At 41.3% G+C, this 25,984-nt stretch overlaps 1 protein-coding gene across 2 annotated transcripts in view; it reads left to right on the top strand.

Annotated features, from left to right (window-relative positions):
- Positions 1 to 25,984, top strand: part of ITIH5 (inter-alpha-trypsin inhibitor heavy chain 5) — a 73,453-nt gene that overhangs the window by 4,509 nt on the left and 42,960 nt on the right. For both annotated transcript variants that reach the window (XM_011235340.3, XM_034644071.1), the window contains exons 2-5: positions 5,108 to 5,152; positions 16,297 to 16,460; positions 17,423 to 17,524; positions 20,503 to 20,753. In XM_011235340.3, the coding sequence (XP_011233642.2) occupies positions 5,108 to 5,152; positions 16,297 to 16,460; positions 17,423 to 17,524; positions 20,503 to 20,753 (562 nt within the window). The remainder of the gene's footprint in view (positions 1 to 5,107; positions 5,153 to 16,296; positions 16,461 to 17,422; positions 17,525 to 20,502; positions 20,754 to 25,984) is intronic.

The raw sequence follows: 25,984 nt of genomic DNA, 5'->3' as shown, positions 1-25,984 counted from the left end.
GGGGGGGGGGGGGGGGCTTCCTGAATCTTGTCTTTATTTTCCTAGAGGCAAAGTCCATTTCCCTTGTTTTTCACAGGTGAAAAGATACAGTGACTTGCCTAAGGCCAGTTGCCTTTTTTTTTTTTTTTAACCTACCTGGAAATTGTTTGGAATTGTAGCCCAGAAGTGAAGTTTCTTCTTCTGTGGCTGAGATTATGGGCGCTCTGAATTGCAGATGGCGATTAGCTGAACAGCCTGCAGCAATATTACTCCGAAGGAATGAAACTTCTGTGGGAGGCATGTGGAGTTACCCAAACAGGAAGGAATCTTCCCAGATGAATTGTTCTCAGCCCAGGTGACAGACTGCAATGCTTTTCCCACCTGTAGCCCTAGGTTTTATGTCGGGCCCTCTGGCTGATCTCTGAGGCTCTGACTCCTGAGTTCCTGGCTCTTGGTTTCAGGATCAGAACACTCTCAGGGGATGGGGGCCAAGCTGTAGGTAGGTTCCCAGTGAGCCCTGTAGGAACTCAGCACTTTTGTCCCTTGATGGGGGGGTTGGTCCAAATGCAGCGTTCCTTGGATCTGTTATGGGACCCAGACATCTCTGTTCCATCAACCTGGGTCATTACAGCATCCACGCCAAGAGGGAATTCTGCATATTCTGTCTTTCACCTAGGTTAGAATTAGGTTTTGCTGTTTTCCTCTCTTCCCATGCTCTTTCCCATTTATGGGCTTTTTGGAATGCTGTAAGGGTATTTCTCTTCTTTTCTAATCTTGATCCAACACTGTGATAAATCTGGGGGGAAAATACAGTCCCTATGACTCAAATTATGAATATTTAAGCAATGCCTGCCATCTTTTACCTACAACTGGACTAACTGATAATGTAGATGGGGGATTCCAGACTTTACAGGCCCACAGTGTTATTGCTACATTTTTTGTGCAAAGGAGATCTTCACCAACCTTCTGCCTCCTGGTAGTGAGTGCTGCTTGGTCCATACGAGTTGGAGAGGCGGTGGTAGGTGTCTGAAGCTATTTCTCAGCATAGCTCCTGTATTTCACCTGGTGCTCCATCAGTTTCTCCTGCCCTCCAGCGAATGGCTGCATGACTGGCTTAACCGTACCTCCGGGGCACAGGGGCACAGCGAACTCTACGTTTTTTCCATTTCCTTTGTTACTTACAAAAACTACCCTATTAAGTTTTCATGAGTATGTTTCTTTCTTTCAAGTTATATAGTATGGTCCCTGATGGTAGGGATCATGGCTTATGTTTCTCAGTAAATGTCGTGGCCTGGACATCTCGTGTTCCAATGCTGGAGAAATAAGCTCAGTTCAGGAGGAGTAAAGAATCTTATTTGGGCCATCTCTTAAGTCTGATTTGGAGCCCCCAGGGTCTTGAGATTACTACTCATGCATCCTTGACAGTGAGCTGGAGTCAGTTACATATCTGTCCATAAACCCTGCTCCCAATTTCTTATGAGGCTTTGGGAAACACCCAAACAATAAAAGGGATCAGGAATTCCCAACTAAAAACAACGATGACAACATTGGTGTCATTTCCAGTTCCAATCCTCGCTGGCACCAGGAGTCTGTCTGTACAGGGAAGCTTTGATTCTGATTCAATCTCCTTTAAACTTGGACTGAAGCGTTGCCATAGCGATCCCCTGAGACATCAGATAGTCATCTCAAAAATGAAAAACCAACTTCTCTTGTTCTTCTTAAAGCTTGTTTATTTTCTTGGAAAACCTATTTTACAGAGGAGGAAACTTCAAAGAAAATACTTGAGATCAATCACAGATCATAATACCTGAGAGAGGTTGGGCTTTCCTTCTGACCACTGCTATGTTAAGTGGTCCCCAGCCTATTCCACAATTTGAGGAAGGGAAAGGCCTGACATGAACCTGCAGAGCTGGCGAAGACCTTGCCCAGAATGGCTTTCTGTGGACAGTATCTCAGACACAACACCTTGTTTTAGAGAGAGAAACCGGTATCATCCTATTAATTGTTTGGTTCTCATTTGGACCCAGGGTGGCAAGTGTCAACCTGAATTCTATACTATTTCTCCTATTCTGTGTTCTATACACTAGGAGACTCTGTAATGGCTTATAATGATAATTTACAATTATATATATATTATGTATATATTATATATTATATATATATTTGCCCCCCAGGGGAGATCAAAGAGGATTGGGATTAAAACAGTACTGTGATTACTTTAGCTTACCAAACAGAAATATCTTTATTGTTTTTTTCTATTGTTATTGTTAATTTGTAAAAAACTGAGATGACACAGAAAAGTTTGAAGAAAAAGAATTCAACCACCTGAAGGTAGCAGCCATTAGAATGGTGGTGCACTTTCTACACATATAAACACTGACGCTTACAAAAATTACATCATGTTGGGACACCTGGGTGGCTCAGTCGTTAAGCGTCTGCCCGGCTCAGGGCGTGATCCCGGCGTTCTGGGATCGAGCCCCACGTCAGGCTCCTCCGCTATGAGCCTGCTTCTTCCTCTCCCACTCCCCCTGCTTGTGTTCCCTCCCTTGCTGGCTGTCTCTCTCTCTGTCAAATGAATAAATAAAATCTTTTTAAAAAATTAGATCATGTTAACTATAATGTTTTGTTACCAGATTTAGTCACTTAAATGTGTCATGGATATATTAATCAGGTTATTCTGTGGTCACAATGTCCTAAAAATCTCAGTGTCTTAAATACCACACCTTTCTTTCTTTCTTTCTTTCTTTCTTTTTCTTTCTTTCTTTCTTTCTTTCTTTCTTTCTTTCTTTCCTTCTTTCTTTCTTTTCTTTTCTTTTCTTTTCTTTTCTTTTCTTTTCTTTTCTTTCTTTTTTAAGATTTTGTTTATTTATTTGACAGAGAGAGAGAGATAGCCAGTGAGAGAGGGAACACAAGCAGGGGAGTGGGAGAGGAAGAAGCAGGCTCCCAGCGGAGGAGCCTGACGTGGGGCTCGGATCCCAGAACGCCGGGATCATGCCCTGAGCCAAAGGCAGACGCTTAATGACTGAGCCACCCAGGCGCCCCCACACATTTATTTCTTGCTTAGACAACCTGCTCATCTTGGGTCGATGGTGGTCACTTGAGAAGTTGGGTCCGATGAGCAGCTACCATTTCCAACATTGCTAATTACTGTACCAGAAAGCAAAAGCAGTTCGGTAGGATCGTAAGTCTGTGATTAAATCACTTGACCCGGAAGTGACAAATGCTACTTACATTCCTAACTTACTGGCTGGAGCTAGTTGCACGGCCCCCTGCCTTCCCGCCGTGGGCCCAGGACATGCAATACTCCTGGCAGACAACTAAGGAAATGTTTGTGAACAGCACTGAAGTACAGTAAAGTGAACGTTTCTTGATGCCAATAAATATAGATACACACCATTCTTTTCTTTTCTTTTAAAAAAAGATTTATTTATTTATTTGAGAGAAAGAGAGCTCGATTCAACCAGGAGGGGCAGAGGGAGAGGGAGAGAGAATCCCAAGCGGACTCCGGGCTGAGCGAGGAGCCTTGATGTGGGACTTAGTCCCACGACCATGAGATCATGACCTGAGCCAAAACGAAGAGTCGTATGCTCAACTGACTGTGCCACCCAGGTTCCCTATACATTGTTATTTTCTATAGCCGTGTAATTAATCCATATATCATAATATACTGAATATATTGAATAATATACTGAACCAGACCGCTTTTTAAAGATATTTTAGTCTTTTTCTAATTATTAACAATTGTTTTAAAAGAATTTCCTTATTTTTTTTCCTCTTATGGTACTTTTCTGTAAGTAGAATTTCTAAATTAAAAGACATGCATACTGATGGGAATGGAAAAATGTTGCAGCCACTTTGGAAAACAGTTTGGCAATTTCTTAAAAGGTGAAACTTCAATTTACCCTATGACCCAGGGATTCCACTCCTGGATATCTATGTCCAGCACAAAGACTTGCATGTGAATGTTTATAAAAGTTTCACGTATTCGTAAAAGCCAAAAACTGGAAAAAACCTGAATATCACCGGGTGAATGGATAAACAAAATGTGTCATATCCATACAATGGAGTATTATTTAGACATGAAAAGGAATGAAGAACTGATAAATGCTACAACAGGGATGACCTTGAAAAGATCATGTTAAGTGAGAAAAGCCAGTCAATGAAGACTATATATTGTATGATTCCATTCTTTGAAATGTACAGAATGGGCAAATCCACAGGGACAAAGCAGATTAGTGGTTGGGAGGTGACAGGTAAGGGATGCAGAGTTTTGTTTGACATAATAAAAATGTTCTAAATTGATGGTGGTGATGGGTGCACAACTCTGAATATACTAAAAAGCATTGACTTGTGCACTTTACATGAATGGGTTATATTGTTTGTAAATTACACATCATAGAAATGTTAAAAAAAAAAAGATACACATCAAATCCAGGCATATTTTTCCAGTTTTGATCAACACTATCCAGCTGCCCGCCGGAGAGGATGATTTGTTACTCACAGCAATAGTAGCTAGCACTTTATTGGAACGGTGATTTGCTATGAATAATGTTCAACATCCAGCTAGGACTTTTAAGTTAGTCAGAATCGCTGATTAATCAATACAATTTTTTGTAAATGAGGATTTTATCACCTTCCCATGCCTCTCCTCCCCATGTGGGAAAGTATAGTTAAATAACCAGAAAAAACATAGAAAATTCAAGGTAAGTTCAGTTTTACTTGCAGAGTTTCTTAAGTTTGAGTTGAATAACTGAGCCCCTTAGTGTAGAACTGAATACATTGACTCATTTTCACAGACACAATAGCAAAGAGCTTCTTTTGAAGCCAGAAATAGAATAAAACGGAATACAGATATTCTGATGAATTCTTTGCGCTTGTCATTTCATGCTCCTCCAACAGACAGAAGAACACGCAGGGGATGAGATAGTGCTATCACGGCTGAAGCAGTCAACCAGGGCTGAGGGGGATGGGTTCTAGCTCTGGCCCGCAGCTCCTTCATCGAAGGTCCAATCTACTTTTCAGGATGGACCGTCTCTTCTGTGAATTTGAATCGGTCTTAACCCCCCTCATGTAATGCATTTCAGAATGATATTCACAATCATATTTCCTAACTCTCTCCTTCTTATAGGTTGGACCCAGGGTGCCGAGACAAGCCCGACTGCTGCAAAGGCTGGTATGTATATTCCTGGTGCATCTCCAGTGTCTGTACCCTCACGACTCTGTGTATTTTGGACCAGGCCCTAGCTTTGCTTGCAACTCCTCCAAAGCTTGTAAAGTTGCTTGCGGAAGAATGCTGACATTAAACAGTGTAGCTTTCATAAGGCTTTCTTGAAGTGGACTTTTCTTTCTGGAAAGAGACCTGATTATTTCAGAAGGGCTCTAAGGACAAAGGATGGAGTTTCAAAGCCTTTAAAAAAGATAAGAAACTTAAATGAACCTGTACTTTTCATGGCATTCTTACACAAGAAATAAAGGCTTGGTAGTGAAGTAAACAACTAAAGCAAGCAGAGAGTCCGCCTTGGTAGCTTACGGCTTCACGGAATGGCGTTGAGCAGGGCTCTTGGTGCGTGTTGGAGGCGATCAGATTGGCATTTGGGCAAGCGTTCAGGGACTTGAAGAGCTTGTTTGAACCAATCCCCAGTCTTCCTCACACTGCGTATGCAGACATGTATCAGAATGTGAGGACATGCCTTTGGGCTCCGGATGTGGATTGGGCAGCAGTTCCTCAGGGGTTAGGCATCCCTCCAGCGCCTCTCTACACCTGGGCGGTGTGTGAGTCAATTCTGGCTTTAGCATGACCCATGTCACGATCATTACCGTCTTTGCCGGGCTGCGACATTGTGTTCTTATTATTCCCTGCTTGGTTCCCCTTCTCCCTCCCTTCTCCCGATCCTCCCAAGTTTGTTAACTTCATGATGATACTTTCATGTTTGTCTCCATGTTCACATAATCGTAGACAGACATACATGAACATAAACACGTCAAGAATTGTGAAGAGCCTGGATTTTCCCCAGCTTGCAAGCCAAGGAGTGAGTTTGTTGCCATTGCATGGATGCCAGCAGAAAGAGGAGACTCCTGGGTCAGAGACAGAGGCTGATTATTGCTCACAGAATAGCAGTGCCAGAGTGTCAGAGTTTGTACCATTCCTGGGCCCCATCCCATTCCCGAATGTTCATACGGAGAGCGCCTGAAGGCACCAACACACGAGAGGAGGAACCGCATAGGGAACCTGACTCTAATGAGGACTAAACCTGCCTGATCTTTGTCCCTGGACAGGCACATTCTCTTTATTATTCTAGATACTAAACCAGCTTCCCCTTTGTTCTGGAGGGAGATCCCACCTCACTCTTCCAGAGCTGTTCCCTATCCAGACATCCTTGAAAAGACAGTTTAGAACAAAGAGCTAGTGCCCCTGCTCAAAAAATGGGCAGAAATACCAGGGACTCCTGGAGAATAGTCTCCCGGCAAGACCTGTACACATATTCATTCGTTCATGCATGCATTCATTCCAACTGGTCTTTTTCTGAATGCTTACTATCTACCCTGCACCACTGTAGGCACTGGGAATACAGCAACGAACAAGACAGACCAAAGACCCTGCCTTTCATTGACCTTGAATTCTAAAGTGGGGCAGAGATAGACAAAAAAACAAAGTGAATAAATGAATGGTATTAGTAACGGAGAAGATGACAGGTGTCACTGAGAAAAAGAACACGCCAGAAAAAAAGGGTGGAAACAGACATTTGCATATATGAGATTTCTGATCATCGCTTTCAAACAGTGGGATCATATAATGACAGCTAAGGCTCACTGAGGGCTTGCTGTGTGGCTGGCATTATTCTAAGTGTGCCACGTGTCATAACTCAGTCACTCTTGTACAATTCTGTGAGGCTTTATAGACGAGAGGCTCAGAGGGATTGACTGACTCGCCCCAGACTACATGTTTGGGAAGAGGTGGCAGAACCAGAATTTGAGTCCCACATCTGGCTTCTGTGTGTGCTCGTAACGCACACACCACCTTGTCAAGTACAGGTCTTTTTTCCCATTTCTTACTATTTTCAATCCACAGTGTGTCATTTGGCCTAACTGTAGCCATTCTTTCAGATAATGAAAAATATTCCATGTTTTTGGCACACTGTAATTTATTAAGCATTCTCCTTAATAAATTGAATGAGCTTTCAATTTGTCTGCAGTTTCTTGGCCCCCATAAAAAATGTTGCAAAAATTTTTTTTTGTTTATTCTGTTATGTGGATGCTGTTTAGTCTATGGCCTAGATTTTCAAGAGAAAGATTGCTGGATCCAAGTGCATGGACATTTTACATTTTGATAGATGTCGGACTGCTTTTGAATACTATTGCTCTTAATACTATCTGTGTTAATTCCATTTCTATCAGCAATGATAAATATGAACATTTCTGCCAGCAAACATACAGTCACTCTTTTTGGCTTATCAGTCTCTTAGATACAAAGTGCTGTCTCATTGTTCCTTTAACTAGCATTTGCCTGACTACTTACAAATTTAGGCTTTTTTTCCCTGTACATTTATTGGCCATTTAGAGTGGTTCTTTTGTGAATTATTTGTGTGTGTGTGCATGTGTCCTGTACCCATCTTTCTATTATGTCTTTTACACCCCAATGGTCAGTATGTTAGAGATCTTTGTATGGAGAGCTACTCTGTCTTCCAAATTGGAAGAATTCCCCTGTCCAGATGTGTCATTTGTTGATTAACTTTGTTTATGATATGTTTTCCATGTAGAAGTTTTAAGTTCTTTAATAATAAATAAGTTTATCTTTCCTTTATAGCCTTTGAGTTTTCATTTTTGGTTTTGAAGATTTTCTTGACCCTTAGAATACGTATATAATCACTTAGATTTTCTTAGAAATCTCTAAGAATTTTAAAAGTCTTACTTTCACGCACATTATGAATTTTTACCATTAACTCTATTTATACATCCAACTGGTACCGGAATGATCTTTCCCGCAGTAGACCTGATGCATTATTCTCTTTTGCAAATGTCTTTGGTGACTCCACGTTCCCTACGGGATAAACTCCAAGGACATGTAAGGCCCTGTGTGATTTGACTGTGTTGCCTCAGTTTATCCTGTGAGTCTCCCTTTCTTTCATGATCTAGCTGTCCACACTAATTTGAAGGTCTCTGGATGTTCTCTAACTAATGAATAGAATGTGGACGGCAACAGCTGTTCCTCTCCTATCACTGCCAGCTCATGAACCACAGGGATTTGCTTGATTTTCTTGTGAATTAATTAGATACCCTTTTTATGACACTCTCTGTCAACACATATGCAAAGAAAATTTGTATTTTACAAAGCAGGGGGTATCTTTGTATCTGAGTATCCATGGTCCTTAACAGATAGTGTCCTGGTTTTCACTGTCATCATTTAACCTCTTAGTGGCAGAATCGTGTCTTGGCATCTTCTTCATAGCAGGCATTCTAAAGTTTATACTTGGGGTTTGTTTTAAGCGGATATGGTGAGACATGAAGACCTGGAATTGACCATCAGGAAGGAAAAAGTTTATACTCAAGGTCCCAAGGAACAGGAGGTTGTCTGGGATCTGGCCCTGGGGTGACTTCGGGAAAGGGGGATCTTGGCTTGGTGTGCGAGAGCTTGACAAAGGAGGTCGCTGGGAGTGTGGGCTCTGGATGGGTGGGTTGTGCGTCAAAGGTGGTGGGCTCACGCAGGAGTAGTGTGCTGTCTCTAGGAATTAGCTTTCCCTGGGAGGGACAGTCTCTTCAGGAGCAAAGCCCCAAATGCCAGAGCATCAAGAAGATAGAAAATATAGTCAACCAGCATGGTGCTGGGCGTCGTTACCTCACTGAGGGCTAGTTACGTGTGTGTCTGTCTCTTTTGTCCCAGCTCCAGCCATGGTGGTTTCTCTTTCGTTAGGAGGTGTATAGAGTAGGTTTTTTTCTTAACATAAACATGATAATTGCATTTTATGTTTCCTTTCCTCTGATCACAATGAAAGGTTCCTCAGTAGAATGCCTTACTACAAACAGTCTAGAGCTGATGCTACCCTCTGTCTACAGAGGAGTAAAGTTGTGTCACCCAGGTGGCAAATACAGCCCCCAGGGAGGTACCTTGCCTGAAAGTCTCCTGCCTCAGTAACAACAATATGGTCTGGGTTGTTTTTCTCAAAAAGGAGAGACATGAAGGTGCATTGGAGGTCTCTGGAACCAGAGTCCACCAACCGCCAAATGTCAACCTTCTCCTTTATGAAGTGAGGGGATGCGGGAGTTACATGATTTCGAAGGTTCTCTACCATCTCCAAAATCATTTCTTCTAATTGTCACAGAGAACCATTAGACCAGAATAAAACAACAAAAGGTTAATCTTCTGGGAAGAGTCCTGGTTCTGACCAAACATGGCTCAGTTAATTTCCAGATGGCATCTTGGGTAATTCAGGACATCCTCTGGGTGGCTTGATTTTAAGTGACTCACATGAGTCACACAGAAGGCTTTGGTCCCTTGAGCAGCTAATTAAGACACTCCCTGCCTCAAACTGCTTTTCCATCTGCTTAGCCTTTGTAGGAAAAATAATGAAGAAGCTGTTTTGTCACAGAAAGACTTGATTTTGCCTCCGATTTTCCAGTTGACATCCCCAAATGAAGTAATGGGTTAACTATAAATATGGAAAGCATGTTGGATTTTTAAGAACCATGCATTGGGAAAAACTGAAGCAACTATTTTCTGTCCTTCCTTTTATGACAAATTTTCATGAACCTCTGCCTTTCCAAATTCTGCGTTTGGCCTTGGCCATGGCGGTTTCCCGAAAGTCTTGTGTACCTGTCCAATGTTCTTCTCACAACGCACCCCCCTTTCTAATTAAACCGCTCGATTCTTTGTTCCAGGCATGTGCTAAGGCTCCATCCTGATTCTATGCCTTTTGTGTTTTTAGAATGTTCTTTTTGTTCTCTTTCACCACATGCAAATTCTACATCTATTTTAAAACCTTTTCTTACTTTTACAGACCTCACTGATTTCTCTTTCTTCTGAACTCTGGAAGGTCTTCCAGGCAACGAGTGAACATGTACAACTCTAGATATCTTCCTGTGTTGCTTTCTCTTTTTTGCACTTTCTTCCCAATGTGATCATAAGCGTCTTGAGCAAAGGACCCGCGTGTAGCAGTTCTTCCCAGTCCTTCATGGAATTTAATCTAGAGTAGTGGTTAAAAAATTCAGGTTAATTACCATTTCTTTTTTGGGGAGATGTGTATTTTTCTTTCACTGTTCAAGATTCAAAAATTCAGTTCCAGTAATGTTTTTGACTTTTACTCTATGCTGACAGCTATGGGTAAAAAAATAAATAAATAAAAGGAATAAGTCACAGTCCCGCTCTGTGTACCATCTCGTAGGGGCAGGGGAAGGAGTGAGCAGCTTGGGGGTGGGGTAGGTGTGGGCATAAGCGGCTTTAGTAGATTGTAGGCTGAGGGCGCTGTCTGGTAGGGCAAGGGCCACAAGGCATAAGTAACAGTGGGGGCTCCTGTGGGAAAACAGTAACTGGGCAGAAGCAATAAAACTAAAATAGTTTCTTGAAACTTTTCTCAATCTGTCTCTTGGGCCCATAAACTATGAATCCTATTTTTGATGTAATATTGTGGAAAATTTCTACCATATCCATAATTTGAGGCCAAAAAAAAATACCATAATGGTTCAGCTTAGTGTTTTGTCAGGTGTCTTCTGATTTCACATTTTAATTTTAAGTGTAATGAAATGGTAATTGACAACTCCTGAATAAGGACAACTCAGCATGACATCACAAACAGTCTCAAGGGTACCAAGTGAAGAAAATTTTGAAGTATTGTCAGATCAGTGCTGGGCAAGGATTATCTTCTGAAGGAGCTAGATTTCATTTGGAATGGCCTGCAGCTGGAGCTGCGCTGTGCTTCTCTAAGCTGGGAACTTCCTACGTTCTCTTCCCAGCTATTACTCTACTGTTATATAAAAGAGGTAAGTGGTAGGTCACCGTGGCCCAGATTCAAAGATTAAATGAATTCAACTCCACCTCTCAATGGCAAGAAGAGCAAAGAATTTGTGTCATCAAAAAAAATTTGTTCAATTTTTTCATTATTGTATTAAAATACACGTAACACAAAAGTTACCTTTGAAGCCATTGTAAAGTGAACAGTGGTATTAAGTACATTCACACCATATACACACATTACCACCATCCATCTCCAGGACTCTCTCTCTCTCCCTCCCTCTCCCTCTCCCTCTGCCCTCTCTAAAATATATAAATCTTTTTAAAAAATTCATTCACGTTGTAGCATGTGTCAGAATTTCCTTCCTTTTTTTGAGTCATATTCCGTTCTGTGTCTAAACCACATTTTGTTTATCCCTCCATCTGTCAATGGACACGAGTTGCTTCCATATCTTGGCTCCTGTGAATAATGCTGCTCTGAACATAGGTGTATAGACTGTGGCCACTTTTTATGTAGTCGGAACAGAGGACATTGATGAGCAGAATAGGCTTGGAATAAGGAAAAATCTAGTAAGAACACAGTGAAAATGGCTGCTCACCCTCAGCCTTAGTGTCTGTGAGACGGTTGGCATTGGTGGGCGTGGGGAGCTGGGAGTATGGGACTTGGGTCTGATCTAGACCAGTAGCCACCATTAGTCCCCGCAGCCTATGGTCATGCGGGAATGTGCATCCAGAGTTGCTCCTGCAATCTGTTACAAGAGAAACGGGCATTGTGGATTTTTATGTGAACTTTCCAATTTTTAAATGTTGTCCCCTTAATGAAAAATTTTAAAAGGTTGTGCAAATCAAATAAAAATGCCTGTGGTCTATATAATTTGAGATTTCTTCCTGAAACACACCAATCAGTAAAGGTACATAAATGACTGATAATCAGGGTTTTGTCTTTTTAAATAGTGCAGACCAGGGATCAGCAAACTTTTACTTAAAGGAGTAGGTGCTTCAGGCTTTGCAAGGCTGTATAGTCTGTCACAATTACAGAGCTACTCAAATGCTCTACCTTGCAGCATAAAAATAGCCACAGACGATATGCAGACGAATGGATGTAAATGAATTTATGTCCCAATAAAACTTTATTTACAAAATCCTGTGGCCTGTCTGCCGTAGTTTACTGACCCCTGGTATAGATGAGTCAGAGGGCAGGGGCAAACAATCAGGAAAAATAATCATAAAGAGTTGATGGGGGATAGGGGACTGGTTAATTAAAATATAGAGCATCTATAAAAAGAAAGTCCTATGCATTTATTAAAGGAAGAATAAGAGGGATTGGTTTGTACGGTGGCAGATTGCATTTTTCAACGATAGCAGCACTTTGATATTCCACTCCTCCCACTGAGATAGATAGGGTATGGATCTGAATCTGCCTTTGAATTCAAATATACTTTTGCAACTCTTTTGCCCAGTAGAGTATGGTGGAAATGCTGCTATGTGACTTTCAAGGTTAGGGCATAAAAGGGGATATAGCTTCCACCTCGATGTTGGGAAATGTGCACTCATGAAGCCTCTAGCCTCCACGTCATCGGTCAGACTAATGTGTGAGGCAGTCCGTGCTGTGAGTTAGCCTGAACTTGACCATGTGGAAGGACCACATAGAGAGGCCCTGGGACAACATGAGATAGAGAGATGTCAGCCAGCCCTGAGCTGCTTCAGGAGCTCACTCTTCCAGCACCAGCCTCCCCCCCCCGCCCCCTGCCGGCCAAGTCTTTCTAGAATTCCTGACCACAGAAACCACAAGAGAAAATGCCATGATTGCTATTGTTAAACCACTAAGTTTTTAGAGTGGTTTGTCATGGAGCATTAGATAATTGGAACATGCGCAGATATAGAAAGAGGAACACACTGTACTGTTAGGTGAAATTAAAGCAAATCAATACAACATGTATTTATGGAAGGATATCCCAAAAACTATTAATTTAAGTATTTCCTCTGGGGAACAGACCTGTAGGTCTAGGGCGGGAGGGAGACCATCATGTTTCCTTTTATTTTCTGTGTAATTTGAGGGTCTTACCATGTGCATATGTTACTTGATACTTTTTTTAAAACTGGTTTACATTTTAAAGTAGAGAATGATAACTGGAATTTTCTGAGTTTGTGGGATTTTTTCCTTCATTTTTTTTTTTTTTTTTTTTTTTTAGGATTGGTTCCTTTTTACCTCATGCATCTATAGAATTTAACGTTGTGCACAGTGGTATTTAGACCCTTCACAAATTCACATATATAAGAATGTAAGGATATTGGAGATAAAAGAATATGTTGAAACATGGATAATTTAGGAAGAAAACCTATTTCCAGGGAAACCTAAGTGAAAGTAAAATACTGCATCTCAATTTATGCTTTAATTTATCTCAGGGTTCCATTTTGATAAGATGAGGAATTACAAATTTTAATTTATAAAAACCCAACCTGTTATTGTGCTTTTAAGATCATTATCTTTACCACCTTCCCCAGCCTTCTTATTATTGCATTTACTGAAATATGGTGTGTGTGTGTGTGTTTAAAGATTTATTTATTTATTTTAGGGAGAGCATGGGCACATGCACAAGTGGAGGGAAGGGCAGAGGGAGAGAGAGTCTCAAGCAGGCTCCACGCTCTGTGCAGAACCTGATGCAGGGCTTGATCCCACAAACTTGACTGAGATCATGACCAAAGCTGAAATCAAGAGTTAGACGCTTAACCAACTGAGCCACCCAGGCACCCTGAAATGTGTTATATATTTTTAATGAGATCATTTAACAGAAGCATTTGGCTAAACCACATCTAGAATCGCTTTTTAATCCAAGTCACTTCTGGAGAGACAGATGTTGTCCTAAGGAGACTAGATTTTCATGGAGACTATTTACAATCAAGTATTCCTAAAAATTCTAGAATAGTTTCCTAAAACCCAGTTTTATTCCTTACTTTCGGCTTTGCCTTAGATTCCTGGGTCTCAGACATGGGTGTTATTTTAGTGATTCATTTAATTCCTCTTAACTTAGAGATGAAGAAATATGAAGAGGGCCACCTCCTTGTGTTACTTTAAAACAGTGGTTCTCAGGCTTGAACATCAGGATCCCTTGGAAGGCTTGTTAAAATACAGATTTCTGGCCCCATCCCCTGTGTTTCTAGTTCTGCAGGTCTGGGATGGAGTTTGAGGTTCTGTGTTTTTAACGAGTTTCCAGGTGATGCCCATTTTTGCTAGTTCTGGGACCACACTTGAGAACCACTGCTTTGACGTAATTCCTTCTGCGACCAAATCGGAGAATTTATCCTCTTGCAGGTGAAAAAATCTTTCAAATGTGTTTAGATTTTTTTCTACTTGATCATCACTTCACTGAACCTATCTGCTTATCTTTTTCCAACTTTCCAACTTTTCCGATCCAAAGATACACATTCAACACTTTCCCTGAGCCTGTTGCCATTTGTTTTTATCCTTTTGAGTCACCAAGACCAGCAATTTAGCCACAAGGATGAATAATCCCTTGACCACGCGCCCATTCTGGCCTTGCTCCTTAGTGACTCCCCATCTTGCGGCTGTTTGTGCGTGTTCTCGGTGGGCTTTCAGCTGAAGGGGGCTCAGTCCTACCTCTCTAACATGTCATATAAAGTATCTGTCCAGCTTTTGTTGGTTTGCTGTGAAAGGTATGATTTGACTCCAACATTTAAATATGTTTAAACTGTGCTGCTCTGTGAAACTCTCTTGAAATGGGGTTTAAGGTTCCCTCTGTATATCACAAGAGAAATATGCCTTGATATCAGCAGGTCATCATCTTATATGTATTTAAAAACTAGCTTAGGGCTGGAAAGAAATTTAGAGAGCAGATGCAGGTTGAGATAAACATTGACTAGGTAGGTCAGTTCCCGTAGGGAAAAGGAGAATCCTATCAGAGTAACCTGGTTCCATTCAGCATTTATTGAGAGCCTGCTGCATGCTGAAGACCATGCTGGGGTTTGAGTACACAGAGATAGAAAGACGTATCCACAGAGGCAGCCTAGCATCATGGTGGTGAGTACGGACTCTGGAGCAGGTGGGACTGAGTTCAAGTCTCATCTCCATGAATGCTGATGGGCCAGTATGTAAGCTTGCAAGCTTGACTTCTTCTCATGTATGAAAAGGAAATAAAAAACACCTACTTTGCATGTGTGTCCAACTCCATAATGAGATAATGCCTTGCCTTGGTCGGCTTGGGCTGCCATAACAAAATATCATAGACTGGTAGTAAACAACAGAAATGTATTTTCTCAATGTTCTGGAAGCTGGAAGGTTCAAGATCAGTATCAGACAGGGTTCATTTTCTGGTGCGGACTCTTCCTACCCGGTAATGACCACATTCTCACTCGTGCAGCCTTTTCTCTGTGTCCACATGAGCAAGAACAAGCTCTCTGGTGTCTTCTCTTGTGGGGCACTAACCCCATCATGAAGGCCCTCATGACCACATCGAAGCCTACTCACCTCCAAAGGCCCATCCCAAGGACCACCACATTGGGAATTAGGGCTTTACCACATGAATTTGTTGGGGGGTGGCAGGGGACACAAACATTCAGTCGGCGCCTCTAAGTTGTTCAGCCAGTTCTTGGAGTTAGGGAACTGCTCTGCTGATTTCCTCATTAAGGCTTCCTACCTTCTTCAGCGTCTGCTGCCAGCTGCCATTGGATGGAGCAATGTTGCGAAGGCTAGAAATACACTGAAAAGTTTTAACCAGCTTTTAAATCTGCTCCATGTAGCAACCGTTCTTACCAGAGGCTTAGGGGATAAATTTAATTAGCATACACTTTCCTTTTTCTGGAAATACTGTCTTGAGCTCAGTATCCATTCCCACTTTCCAGTAATGTGATTGTAGTCTCCATGGGAAAGTTCTGGAATCTAGTTTCTCTAAGTGGATATTGAATTAAATTTGAAAATATGAGAATTTCTTTAGGTGTACCCTGATGTGTTCATCGATTCATGATCCTGTAAGTGTGATCTAAAAATTTATAACAGAAAAGCATCACAGACCTCACATACCTCACTTCTAAAATTCGGGCACTTCGTTAAAATACCTCAACAGTGTGTATTCTCGGTTAAATAGGAAATCTTAACTGTGTCCATTTGTTCAAGTGAGGTTAGAAGATGCGCGTCTGTCTCATGAGCTGGTTGTCTAACCACAGTTGTTTTACGAGTGGAGAGAGTGGTGAGTGGGAAAGCCAGGACCAGACAAAGAAAGACGAAAGGAATCACATGTCAAAGGCTCCCAAGTTGAAGATTTTTTCTCTGATGAAAACAGAGCCTCACACCCACCCCAGAATGGTTGATTCCCACTGTCACACTTCCCTGAAAATACCACATGTTTTAATTCCAACAGAAAACCAAACCCTTGATGACGGAATTCTCAGTGAAGTCTACCATTATTTCTCGTTATGCCTTCACTACTGTTTCCTGTAGAATGCTGAATAGAGCTTCCAAGGACCAAGAAATTGAGTTTCAGATGCAGATTCCAGCTGCAGCTTTCATCACCAACTTCACTATGTAAGCAGCACTCTGGTCAGAGACCCTGGAATGGAGATGTGTGTGGGGTGGCCGGGGTGAGCCTGAGAAATTGTGAGCTCCACAGCCTTTGGGCATGAGAATTTCTCCCAGCAGATGGCATGTGGCTCAGAAGATTGACTCCCTCCTTCCCGTTCTCCTCCCTTCTCTACCTTCCTTCTTCCCTTTCTCTCTCCCTTCCATCCCTTCTTCTTCCTTCCCTCCTTTTCACGATCTCTTCTTTTATTCTGTTCCTGTCTTCTCTTGCCTTTGATTCCCCCTTTTTTCCTGTCTTTCTCCCCTTCCCTCCACAAATGAGTGCCCACTCTGGGCCAGAAGCACTTCAAAGTGATCAGTATACTTCTATGAAAAAGACAGTGTTGTTTGGCTGCAGAAATTGCAGTGGGGAGAAATAATAAATAAGTAAATCAATAGATGAGATCGTTTCAGAGCATAGTGAGTGCTTTAAGATGGCAAGGAAGACCGAGAGGGGCTTGTCTAGGGGAGAAATCAGGGAGGTGGCTCAGAAAGAGGCAGTGTTTAAGCTGAGATCTCAATGATGAGATAGTGTGATCCCTATGATATATGAGGTAAACTGTATTTTTTCTTTTATTCTGAACTAGGAGGTAAAGACATTCAAAGTAGGGTGGATTTGGGGGTTTTGTTTTGGGTCTGGGCAAGATTCAAGCTGGTGAATCTTCATGGAAATTTGTTTGAGCAGATCTGATTTCCTCCTGGAGAATCCCAGAGGCACCATGGGTCAGGCCTGACTATTTAGACCTTTTGAAAATTGCCCTAGAATGAAATGAATGATTCCAGAGTAGTGCCTTGGTCTGGAATGCTTTCTTTCTGGATATCCAAGAGTCACATAAAAATATTTTCTAGGGTTGTCATGGTTATGAGAGCCACGTTTGAATTTGTCTTGGAACTGCAAGTTGGTAACACAGCTGTCTCTTGTGTTTCAGGCTCATTGGAGACAAGGTGTATCAGGGAGAAATTACAGGGAGAGAAAAGAAAAGTGGTGATAAAGTAAAAGAGAAAAGGAATAAAACCTCAGAAGATAATGGGTAAGTGCCACTGAGTTAAGGAATTAAAATCCACTTCAGCAAAGGGCCACATTTCCTGTTCCTTTGCCTACCCATCTTTTTCTCTTCCCTTCCTTCAAGGATTTATCTGCTTTTTATTGTTGTCATATAGTAAGTAATTGAATACATATAGTGAACAATATAGCAGGAAAGGGTTTATAATAAAAAGGAACATTTTACCATCCCCATTCTCCAGGTCTCACTTCCTAGAAACATCCACTTCTAATATTTCTGTAGTTTCTTTTTGCAGTGACATCCCTAACTCTGAAACTTACAGTACTCTAGTTTTTTTTAAAATTTCATGATAAACATCTGACACTATCTGTTGATTCTCTGCTGTGAAGAAAGAGGATTTAGCATATGTATAACACTCCCACCTTCCATCTGCATTCCACAGTTTTATATTCTTATCTCTTCTTCCATCAATGTAAGCCGTGTTACACCATCTTAGACTAGCCCTACTATCTTAAATGATAATTTCCTCTCCTTCACTGAAACCCAACCTTTCCTTTCCCATTTCCAGTGCCCATCTTTTTCTACATGATCATTTACTTTTGCACTGTCAGAATTACCAACATCTAAATTCTGATCTATAATGATATGTATTTTCTTTGTTTTGTCTATAACTTGAATCTAAACATTGAAAACCAATAACCAGTATTTGAGTTTTAACGATTACATAAATGGCATTAACTGCAGAGTCACTTGGTATACTAAGATTCTATTTCCCTCTTTACTAGCTCATTTGAAGAAAAGTGATCTGTTCCCTTTGAAGAAAAATGATCTTGGTATCCAGATAAGTTGGTGTGAACATGTGAACCTGTTTTTGTTAGTTAAAAAAAAGGATATAGTTTTGAGAAAGCTTGTTCTTTAAAATCATAGACTGTCAGAAACTTTGCTGTTGGAAATCCTATTAGCGAGAATGGAACATCTCACTCTTGCCTGGAAGATGTGAGTCATGGGTTTACTTTGATGCAAAAAGCAGCCAAGGTCCACAGCTTCAGATAAGGCATTGTTGGACACAAAAGTCCACATTTATCTTAACTTTGTAGTTCCTAAGGACAGAGAACCTCGAGTTTGCTTCTCAGTCCAGGCTGATACTAACCACTTTACACACAGCCCTGCTTTTTTTCGAGCCTCCAAACACTGGTTCATTTGACCTTATCTACACTCCACTTTTTCCCCCAATCCTGTGATATTACCCTGTGTCCTCCTTTGTTTGGCCAGATTCTACATGATGCCTTTGCTATGTAGTCTCCTTTACTGCAGCAGTTTATTAAAACCTAATTTTGTTGGACTGCAGGTGGATCCCAAATGGTCTTTATCAGATGAGTTTTATGAGGATTATGTTTCATTACAATTCATGAATTGTTCATCATTATGCCACAGTTGAGTTCAGTTAGATCACAACATATGCATTTGTTTTTCCTGGAGTTTTTAATTGTCTTTCTTTTTTCTTATGAGATAAAACTTAAATTGTCACTATTAACATCTAGCAAGACACATAACTCTTTTGAAATGGTGACTAAATGAAAGCTATGACCGAGTTTTTCTGCAAGCAATGACATCCATGTTATTGCCAACAGCAGTTGGAAGGCATCACTGATTGGGAGGCACATCCTGATTTTAGAGCTGTCAATCATGGAAGAATGGTGTCTCCAGGTCCATGGAATACTGTCATTACTTTGCAGCCTTGTCATCAATGTTTACCCTGGAATTTCTTTTCATTTTCTTCTGGGTTGCTTTTATTACTCCTTACATTCTTTATCTTCCTCTTTCTTTTTCACTTTCACTTTGCTGGAGTATATTCTGAAGTAATTTCCCTAGAACGGATGTATGAGAGGCAAACTTTCTGAGACCTTGATTAATATTTTGACTGTATACAGAGTTTAAGATTGAGAATAATTTATCGTCTCAACTTTGAAGACGTTGCCCCCAGTGTCTTATAAAATCTGGCATTGCTGATGATGCATCTAGTGTGGACTAACACCACTCTTTTTCTGTGTTTCCTCTACCTGATGTTTTGAGAGTTTACAATGATGGGTTTAAGTGTTAGTCTTTTTTCAGTCATTCTTCCCAGCTTTTAGTGAAGCTTTTCCATCTTAATAGTTGTGTCTCTTTTAGCTCTGGGAAAGAGGAGTGTAGGAAGCCTGTCATCTTAGTTACTTATTCATATAGGGACATGGAGGTCTCCTTCCTGTATTTGATGCCCTTCCCACTCACATCTCATGCTAAGCCAGAGCCTGCCATCTCTCTGACGTTCTGTAGATGATTTGCATCTTGATCCTTTACTGCAGTCCCTTCCTACACAGTCTGAGCTGTAGAGTTCTTGCTCTACTGAATTCCCTATCTTCCAGAAATGTTTTGAAGTGCCGTACCCAATGATGGTTGCCCCTACCACTCATTCCTTTGGTTTAATCCTTTACCATCCCTTTTATGGTCTGTCTACCATCTTGAATCAGAGAACCTTCACTCCAAGCACTGAAACATTTGGAATGGCTTGTATTTTTATATTCTTTGCGATCCTTTATCCTTACCCCAGCCACATCCACCAAACTTTACCAAGTGTAAAAACCCAATATATTAGCCATTTTAAAGTTATATCCGGTGTCAGGCTCATTTGGCCATTCCTGTAAAGAGAAGAATGCAGTTCATATCTTGACCCCAAAACTCTCTTTTCCAGTAGTTCACCTATTTCAATATTCCCTTTCCCATTGGCCCCCTCAAGCCTGACTCAGGGAGAGGCAGGAAAGTTCAGCAGTCTTTGAATTCTGTACTCTTCAGTACTCCTTGAAACTTTGTAACCTTCCTCTAGCGCAGGCCTTTGCTTCTCTTCCCAATACTAACGTGAAGTTTTTCTTCTAAGGACTTTCTTGAGAGAGTGGCCAGGGCCCTGAGGGGATTTGAGGGAACTTGGCTTTCTCTGACTGACCCTGTATTCCCTTTTCTCTTCCTTACAGGGAGAAGGGGACTGATATGTTCAGAGCCTCTGTTGTGATCCCCAGCAAGGACAAAGCTGCCTTCCTCCTCAGTTATGAAGAGCTCTTACAGAGGCGGCTGGGGAAGTATGAGCACATTATCAGCGTGCGGCCCCAGCAGCTGGTGGGGAGGCTGATGGTGGAAGTGAACATTCTGGAGAGGTCTGGCATCGAGTCACTGGAGGTGCTGCCCTTACAGCACAGCAGACAGAAGGGCAGCGGGAGAGGGGAAGGTGAGTGCAATCGCCGGGTGTCCTGTGCTAACTCAGAGCGGGGCGTTGGCTTTACAGAAATCTATAAAACAGATGGCACCCCTTCAACAAAGGCTCTGAGAGTTGTGAGAATCTGAAAGATAGCAACACAACAAAGACAGTGCCCTGTACTGTTTTTGGTTTTTTTTTTTTTAAAGCTGGTTCTATCCGAAGATTTAGAGATGTTTAAGTCATTTGACATACTAATCTTACTTCTGGGCATCTAATCCAGGTGAGGCATCTAAAATATTGGGAATGTTACACACGGGACCCTGTTTGGCAACATTTGTAGTAGCAAAAACGTTCTGTCACCCTAAATATTCAGCCACACAAACGTGATTAGTAAAATATGGTTATGAAAACAATGCAGCATGTGATGGGGGGGAACCACTCTTGTAAACACTCTGTAATGTTAAATATGTTAAGTTTGTTAAATGTGACGTCGACCAAAGATTAGAAAGTTCTATAAAATAATGCTTTTATACAAGGAGGTGAGGGATTACAGGGTTATTTTTCTAAAAATCCATTTTTGAAACACTAAACATTTAACACTAACATACACATTTCAATGATGTGAGACTCCTTCTAAAATTAAATGGTGAAAACTGTGTACTGTACATTTGATTGAGGGTGGGGACATTTTGGTTTATTACCAGGACCACTGTTTAGGTTTTTCTCAAATTCTGATTTTTAAAATCGCACTCTGTTTGTTGCAATGGTAATGATAAATTCCATACAATCTACTCTTAATTACTATATTAATTTCAGCTGATAATTTATAGGAAATGTTCATGGGTGTTGGGCCTCACCCTAAGTAGACTGAGACAGATGTGTCAGAAAGTTGCACCAGGATTAGAATCTCTCGATTTCGGGTATCTGTGACATTGAGGTCCGGGAACGGCTGAGCAGTAAGTGAATTTGCAGAATCTGAATTCAGCCCTTGTGGCCACAAGCAGAGTCTGGAGGATCCCAAGAAGACTGCTTGGCCGAGAATATTTAGGAATGAGATTGAGAGGAGAGTAGAGACATGACTTGAAGAGGGGAAAAGAGAACGCTGTTATTTAAGATAATGTGAAAATACTCAGGACCCAGGGCTGGTGTGTGGAAGATTGAGCTGTGTGGAAGATTGAGCCGTGCAGAAGATGTGCTTTCCTCTTGCCCGCACGCAGTTCCGTTCGTGACTGTCCACAGGACAAGGCGTTTCATCTCAGAGACTGGAGTGTGTCCTGGTTCTGTGGGGGACTCAGGTCTTTTGTTATGTGGTCATTCCCAACACTGAGATTGATACTCTCAATCTAGATCACATTGAAAAATTAAAAATACCATCAAGGTATCTGACTTTTTAAATTTTTATTTATTTATTTATTTATTTATTGATGTAAAGTTCCATGATTTATTACTTGCGTATAACACCTGACTTTTAGAAATGGTGTGAGATACAGCACACCATTCTTACGTCCTAGAGGCCACCGTGTGTGTGGTTCATGCATTTTATTTCAGCTCTTAGCTAGACCCCTGAAAAAAATGACCTAGGCCTTGGAAGACTCTTCTTGCACTGTAAAGCAGGGACAGTAACTCTTTCAGAGGGTAATTGGGAAGTGTGTGTGCACGTGAAATGCCCGGCTCAGAGTAAGGGCTCAATAACGAAGTATTATCATTATTATTATTATTATTATTATCATTATTACCATTATCATCTTATATTGACTTTTCTTGTGCAAATCTTATCTCCCCTATTAGAGCCTAAGTGATTGGGAAGGCACTTCTGTGTCTGATTACTTTGTCTCCTTACGGTATTTAACACAATGCCTTTTAAACAGTAGATAGCTAATTACGTGCTTGCAAATTAGGAAAGAAAAAGAAATACACACCCAAACTAATAACAAAGGATGTTTCAGAATTTCATTTCTTCCTAATCATAATCTCTAGGGAAATTCTCCTATGTACAGCCGTGTGAACGAGGGATGTTTTCAGGAGGAAGAAGATTCCCTACGAGTTTTTGGGATCTCAGGTGGTCCTGCTGCAGTAACGAAATGTGTGCACTTTGCCTCATTTTCAGAACCACCGCGACTCTTCAGGGATGTATGTGTATGAGTTGTGTTGTGTGTGCGTGTGTTATATTTGGAGGCTGTATGAATTAATGATTGTTAGCCGAAAAGTTGTTTACTGTTTGTATTCTGGGCCTGTGAGAATCTCAGAGGAATTTTTCCAGACCATTGATCTCATGGGATGTGTTTATTTTTAAGAAAGTTGTTTTCCTAGTTTTTTTGTACCAAAGCGGATATACTGCCTTCCAAAGCATGGAGATTTCACAAGTGTGTATCCAAGCCAGGTGCAGTGGACCGATTCCCTTTCGGCTGCTCATTGCTGTCCTTCAGCGCTCAGCTGTTACTCTCCCTGCAAAATGGCAGCCCCAGCATCAAGAGGCACAGGAGGTTGTGATGTTTGTCTGGACACTATTGCGTGCTACCAAAAGAAACCCAGGGTAGAGATCAAAACAGAATTGGGCTTGCACCAGAACATGAGCTGTAATCGTGTGAATGTGGACCTATGCCAGTACATTCCTCTCCTAGATCTGGCTGCCGCTAAGAGATCAGACTTCTGGAATTTCTCAAAACAAATCTCTGACCGCTGGACCCGTTTGCATCCTTAGGGATGCACTTCTGGATTGGGATTACTGTGTGCTCCGTACCAGACTCAGAACTTGCTGTATTGTATCTCATTCAGTCTTTATAACAGCCCTCTTGGGTTGTACTTTTTATCCCCGTTGTATTTGTGAAGAAGCTAAGGTTTGCAGAGTTTAAGTACTAGGAACAAGGACTCATATTTAATTATTGTTAGAAACAGAATCAGAGCACAGAGCTATCTGACTCCAACTTCATGCTCTTACCCACTGAACTGAGTACACAGAAGATTGTAAAATCCTTAGGGTGTGAGTTCACATTCCACATCTCTCCCTAGTTGTGTAAGAACGAAAAGAAAGGCTCAAAGCAAAGAACCTGCTTTTGATCAGTTTAGTTGTCTGGTATATCGGGGTCGGGCCCTGAACCATTGCAGCATAAATTCATGGGCTCTTTCTCAGTGTAAAAGCTGCTTCTGTGAGGTGTAATTTGGAAGTCAAAGCTTTGTACTTACTGCATTACTAAAATATTTAACTCACGTACACGGTTCGAAATCTAAACGATATATAAATTGGTTTCCAGTGAAACACAAGATTCCCTCTCTCTTTTGTCCTCCCCCACCCCCAGTTCCTCTCCCCGCTAAAACATTTTGGTGATTTAAGAGCTCAGCGGGATAGAGTGTCTGAAACTAAAACTTTCCTGGAACATCATGGGACGTGTGAGCTTCTGAAGGTGTATGCCGAGATCGATATTCTATGTATGTGGTTGGTTCAAGGCTGGTTATTTCACTTTCTGTGTTAAAATCTTGAACTTCCTGATGTTGCAGGGCACCTAAATGACTGCCCTTTCCATGATTCCAAGTTGTTTTTGGCAGAAAATGTTTATTTATGATCAGATCCCTGACAGCTGAGAATAAAATAGAATGAGATAAAGTAAGAAATAAGGTGCCTTGCCTGTTTTATCCCCTTTTGCTTTACATGAATGACACTTAAACCCAGCTATACCCTTGAGTCACCTGGAGAGATTAAAAAAAAAAAAATACAGAAGCCTGAGTCCCACCTCAAACACTCGAATGAGAATTTCTCAGGGTAAGCCCTAGGAAGCTGTTTTTTGGGTGTGTCTCCCTTATGAATTTATATGAGAAACCAAAAAATATATGATTGCCTTTGACATGTTTATTTTGTTGTAAAGCTAAAGAATAATGGGGCGTATTTTTCTATCACTAAATAGGTATGGTTCTATGACCTTCCTAGTTTCCCCTTTATCTCTTTGCTTTTTTTTTTTTTAAAAGCAGTTTTTTTGAGGCTTAGTTTACATACCATAAAATTTTCTCATTGTAAGTGTATAATTCATTGATCTTTGGTAAATTTGCAGAGCTGTACAGCCATCACCACAATCTAGTGTTAGAACATTTCTATCACCCAGAAGATCCTTGTATCTCTTTGCAGTCACTCCCTGTTCCCACCCAAGCCCCAGGCAGCCACTAATCCATGTGCTGTGTCTCTTCAGATAGCTGTATTTTTTTTAATGTTTTTTTATTATATTATGTTAGTCACCATACAGTACATCCCTGGTTTTTGATGTAAAGTTCGATGATTCATTAGTTGCGTGTAACACCCAGTGCACCATGCAATACGTGCCCTCCTTACTACCCATCACCAGCCTATCCCATTCCCCCACCCCCCTCCCCTCTGAAGCCCTCAGTTTGTTTCTCAGAGGCTTAGTCTCTCATGCTTCATTCCCCCTTCTGATTACCCCCCCTTTCTTTATCCCTTTCTTCCCCTACCGATCTTCCTAGTTCTTATGTATTTTTTAAAGCACCCCAGGTGATTCTGATGCTCTATAAATGTTGGGAACCCTTACTTTGAACTCACTAGCTGACTTTAGGGACATTGACTATGTCAAGATCTGACCCTACAGAAACATCTTTTAAAATAAGTAAGATTGTTCTTTCCCTTTCATGGGACCCTTGGAATACTTTTGATCCTTATTGAAATGTGTATCGTTTCTCTTTTCCACCAACATGTTTCTACGATTGGATACAGGCCAGCATAGGATTACTCACACAGTTGATGGAAAATAACCTCTTCCCGTACGCAACTTCTGTTCATCAACATAGATGGAACTTGAAATGGAGAACTACCAGCAGGCCATCCCAGTGGGGTTGGTGTAATCTTTCTAGTATATTCTTGAGCCCCTTAAACTAGGTATCCCATCTTTCTTGGAAAAGATACACATGATCATTCAGTGCATTTTGGGGGTCAAAAGAGCTTCTCTCTTTTCCCTGATTCCCGCCATTGTTTCCTGGACCTCTCCTGCTCTTCCTCATTCTTCCCCACACCACAGTGAAAGCAGAGGCTCCTGCCTTTCAAAGTCTGGCTTACTGTCCACTTTCATCCTGCCCGTTTCACACAGCAACTTGACCTGGCTCAGTGGGTTCTGAACATCAGTGCACATTAGGATCAACTGGGGAGCTTTTGGAGATCTATTAGCCATGCCAATTAAATTAGAGTCATCGGGGTGGAAACCAGAGGATTGCCTTCCTGTTTTCAAGTGTTATTTAGCTCCATTCCTACCTCTTTGTTCCCTAAA

This window comes from Ailuropoda melanoleuca, chromosome 15 (genome assembly GCF_002007445.2).
Source record: "Ailuropoda melanoleuca isolate Jingjing chromosome 15, ASM200744v2, whole genome shotgun sequence".
In the NCBI taxonomy this organism is placed as follows: domain Eukaryota; kingdom Metazoa; phylum Chordata; class Mammalia; order Carnivora; family Ursidae; genus Ailuropoda; species Ailuropoda melanoleuca.
This window is presented reverse-complemented; position numbering and strand designations above follow the sequence as displayed.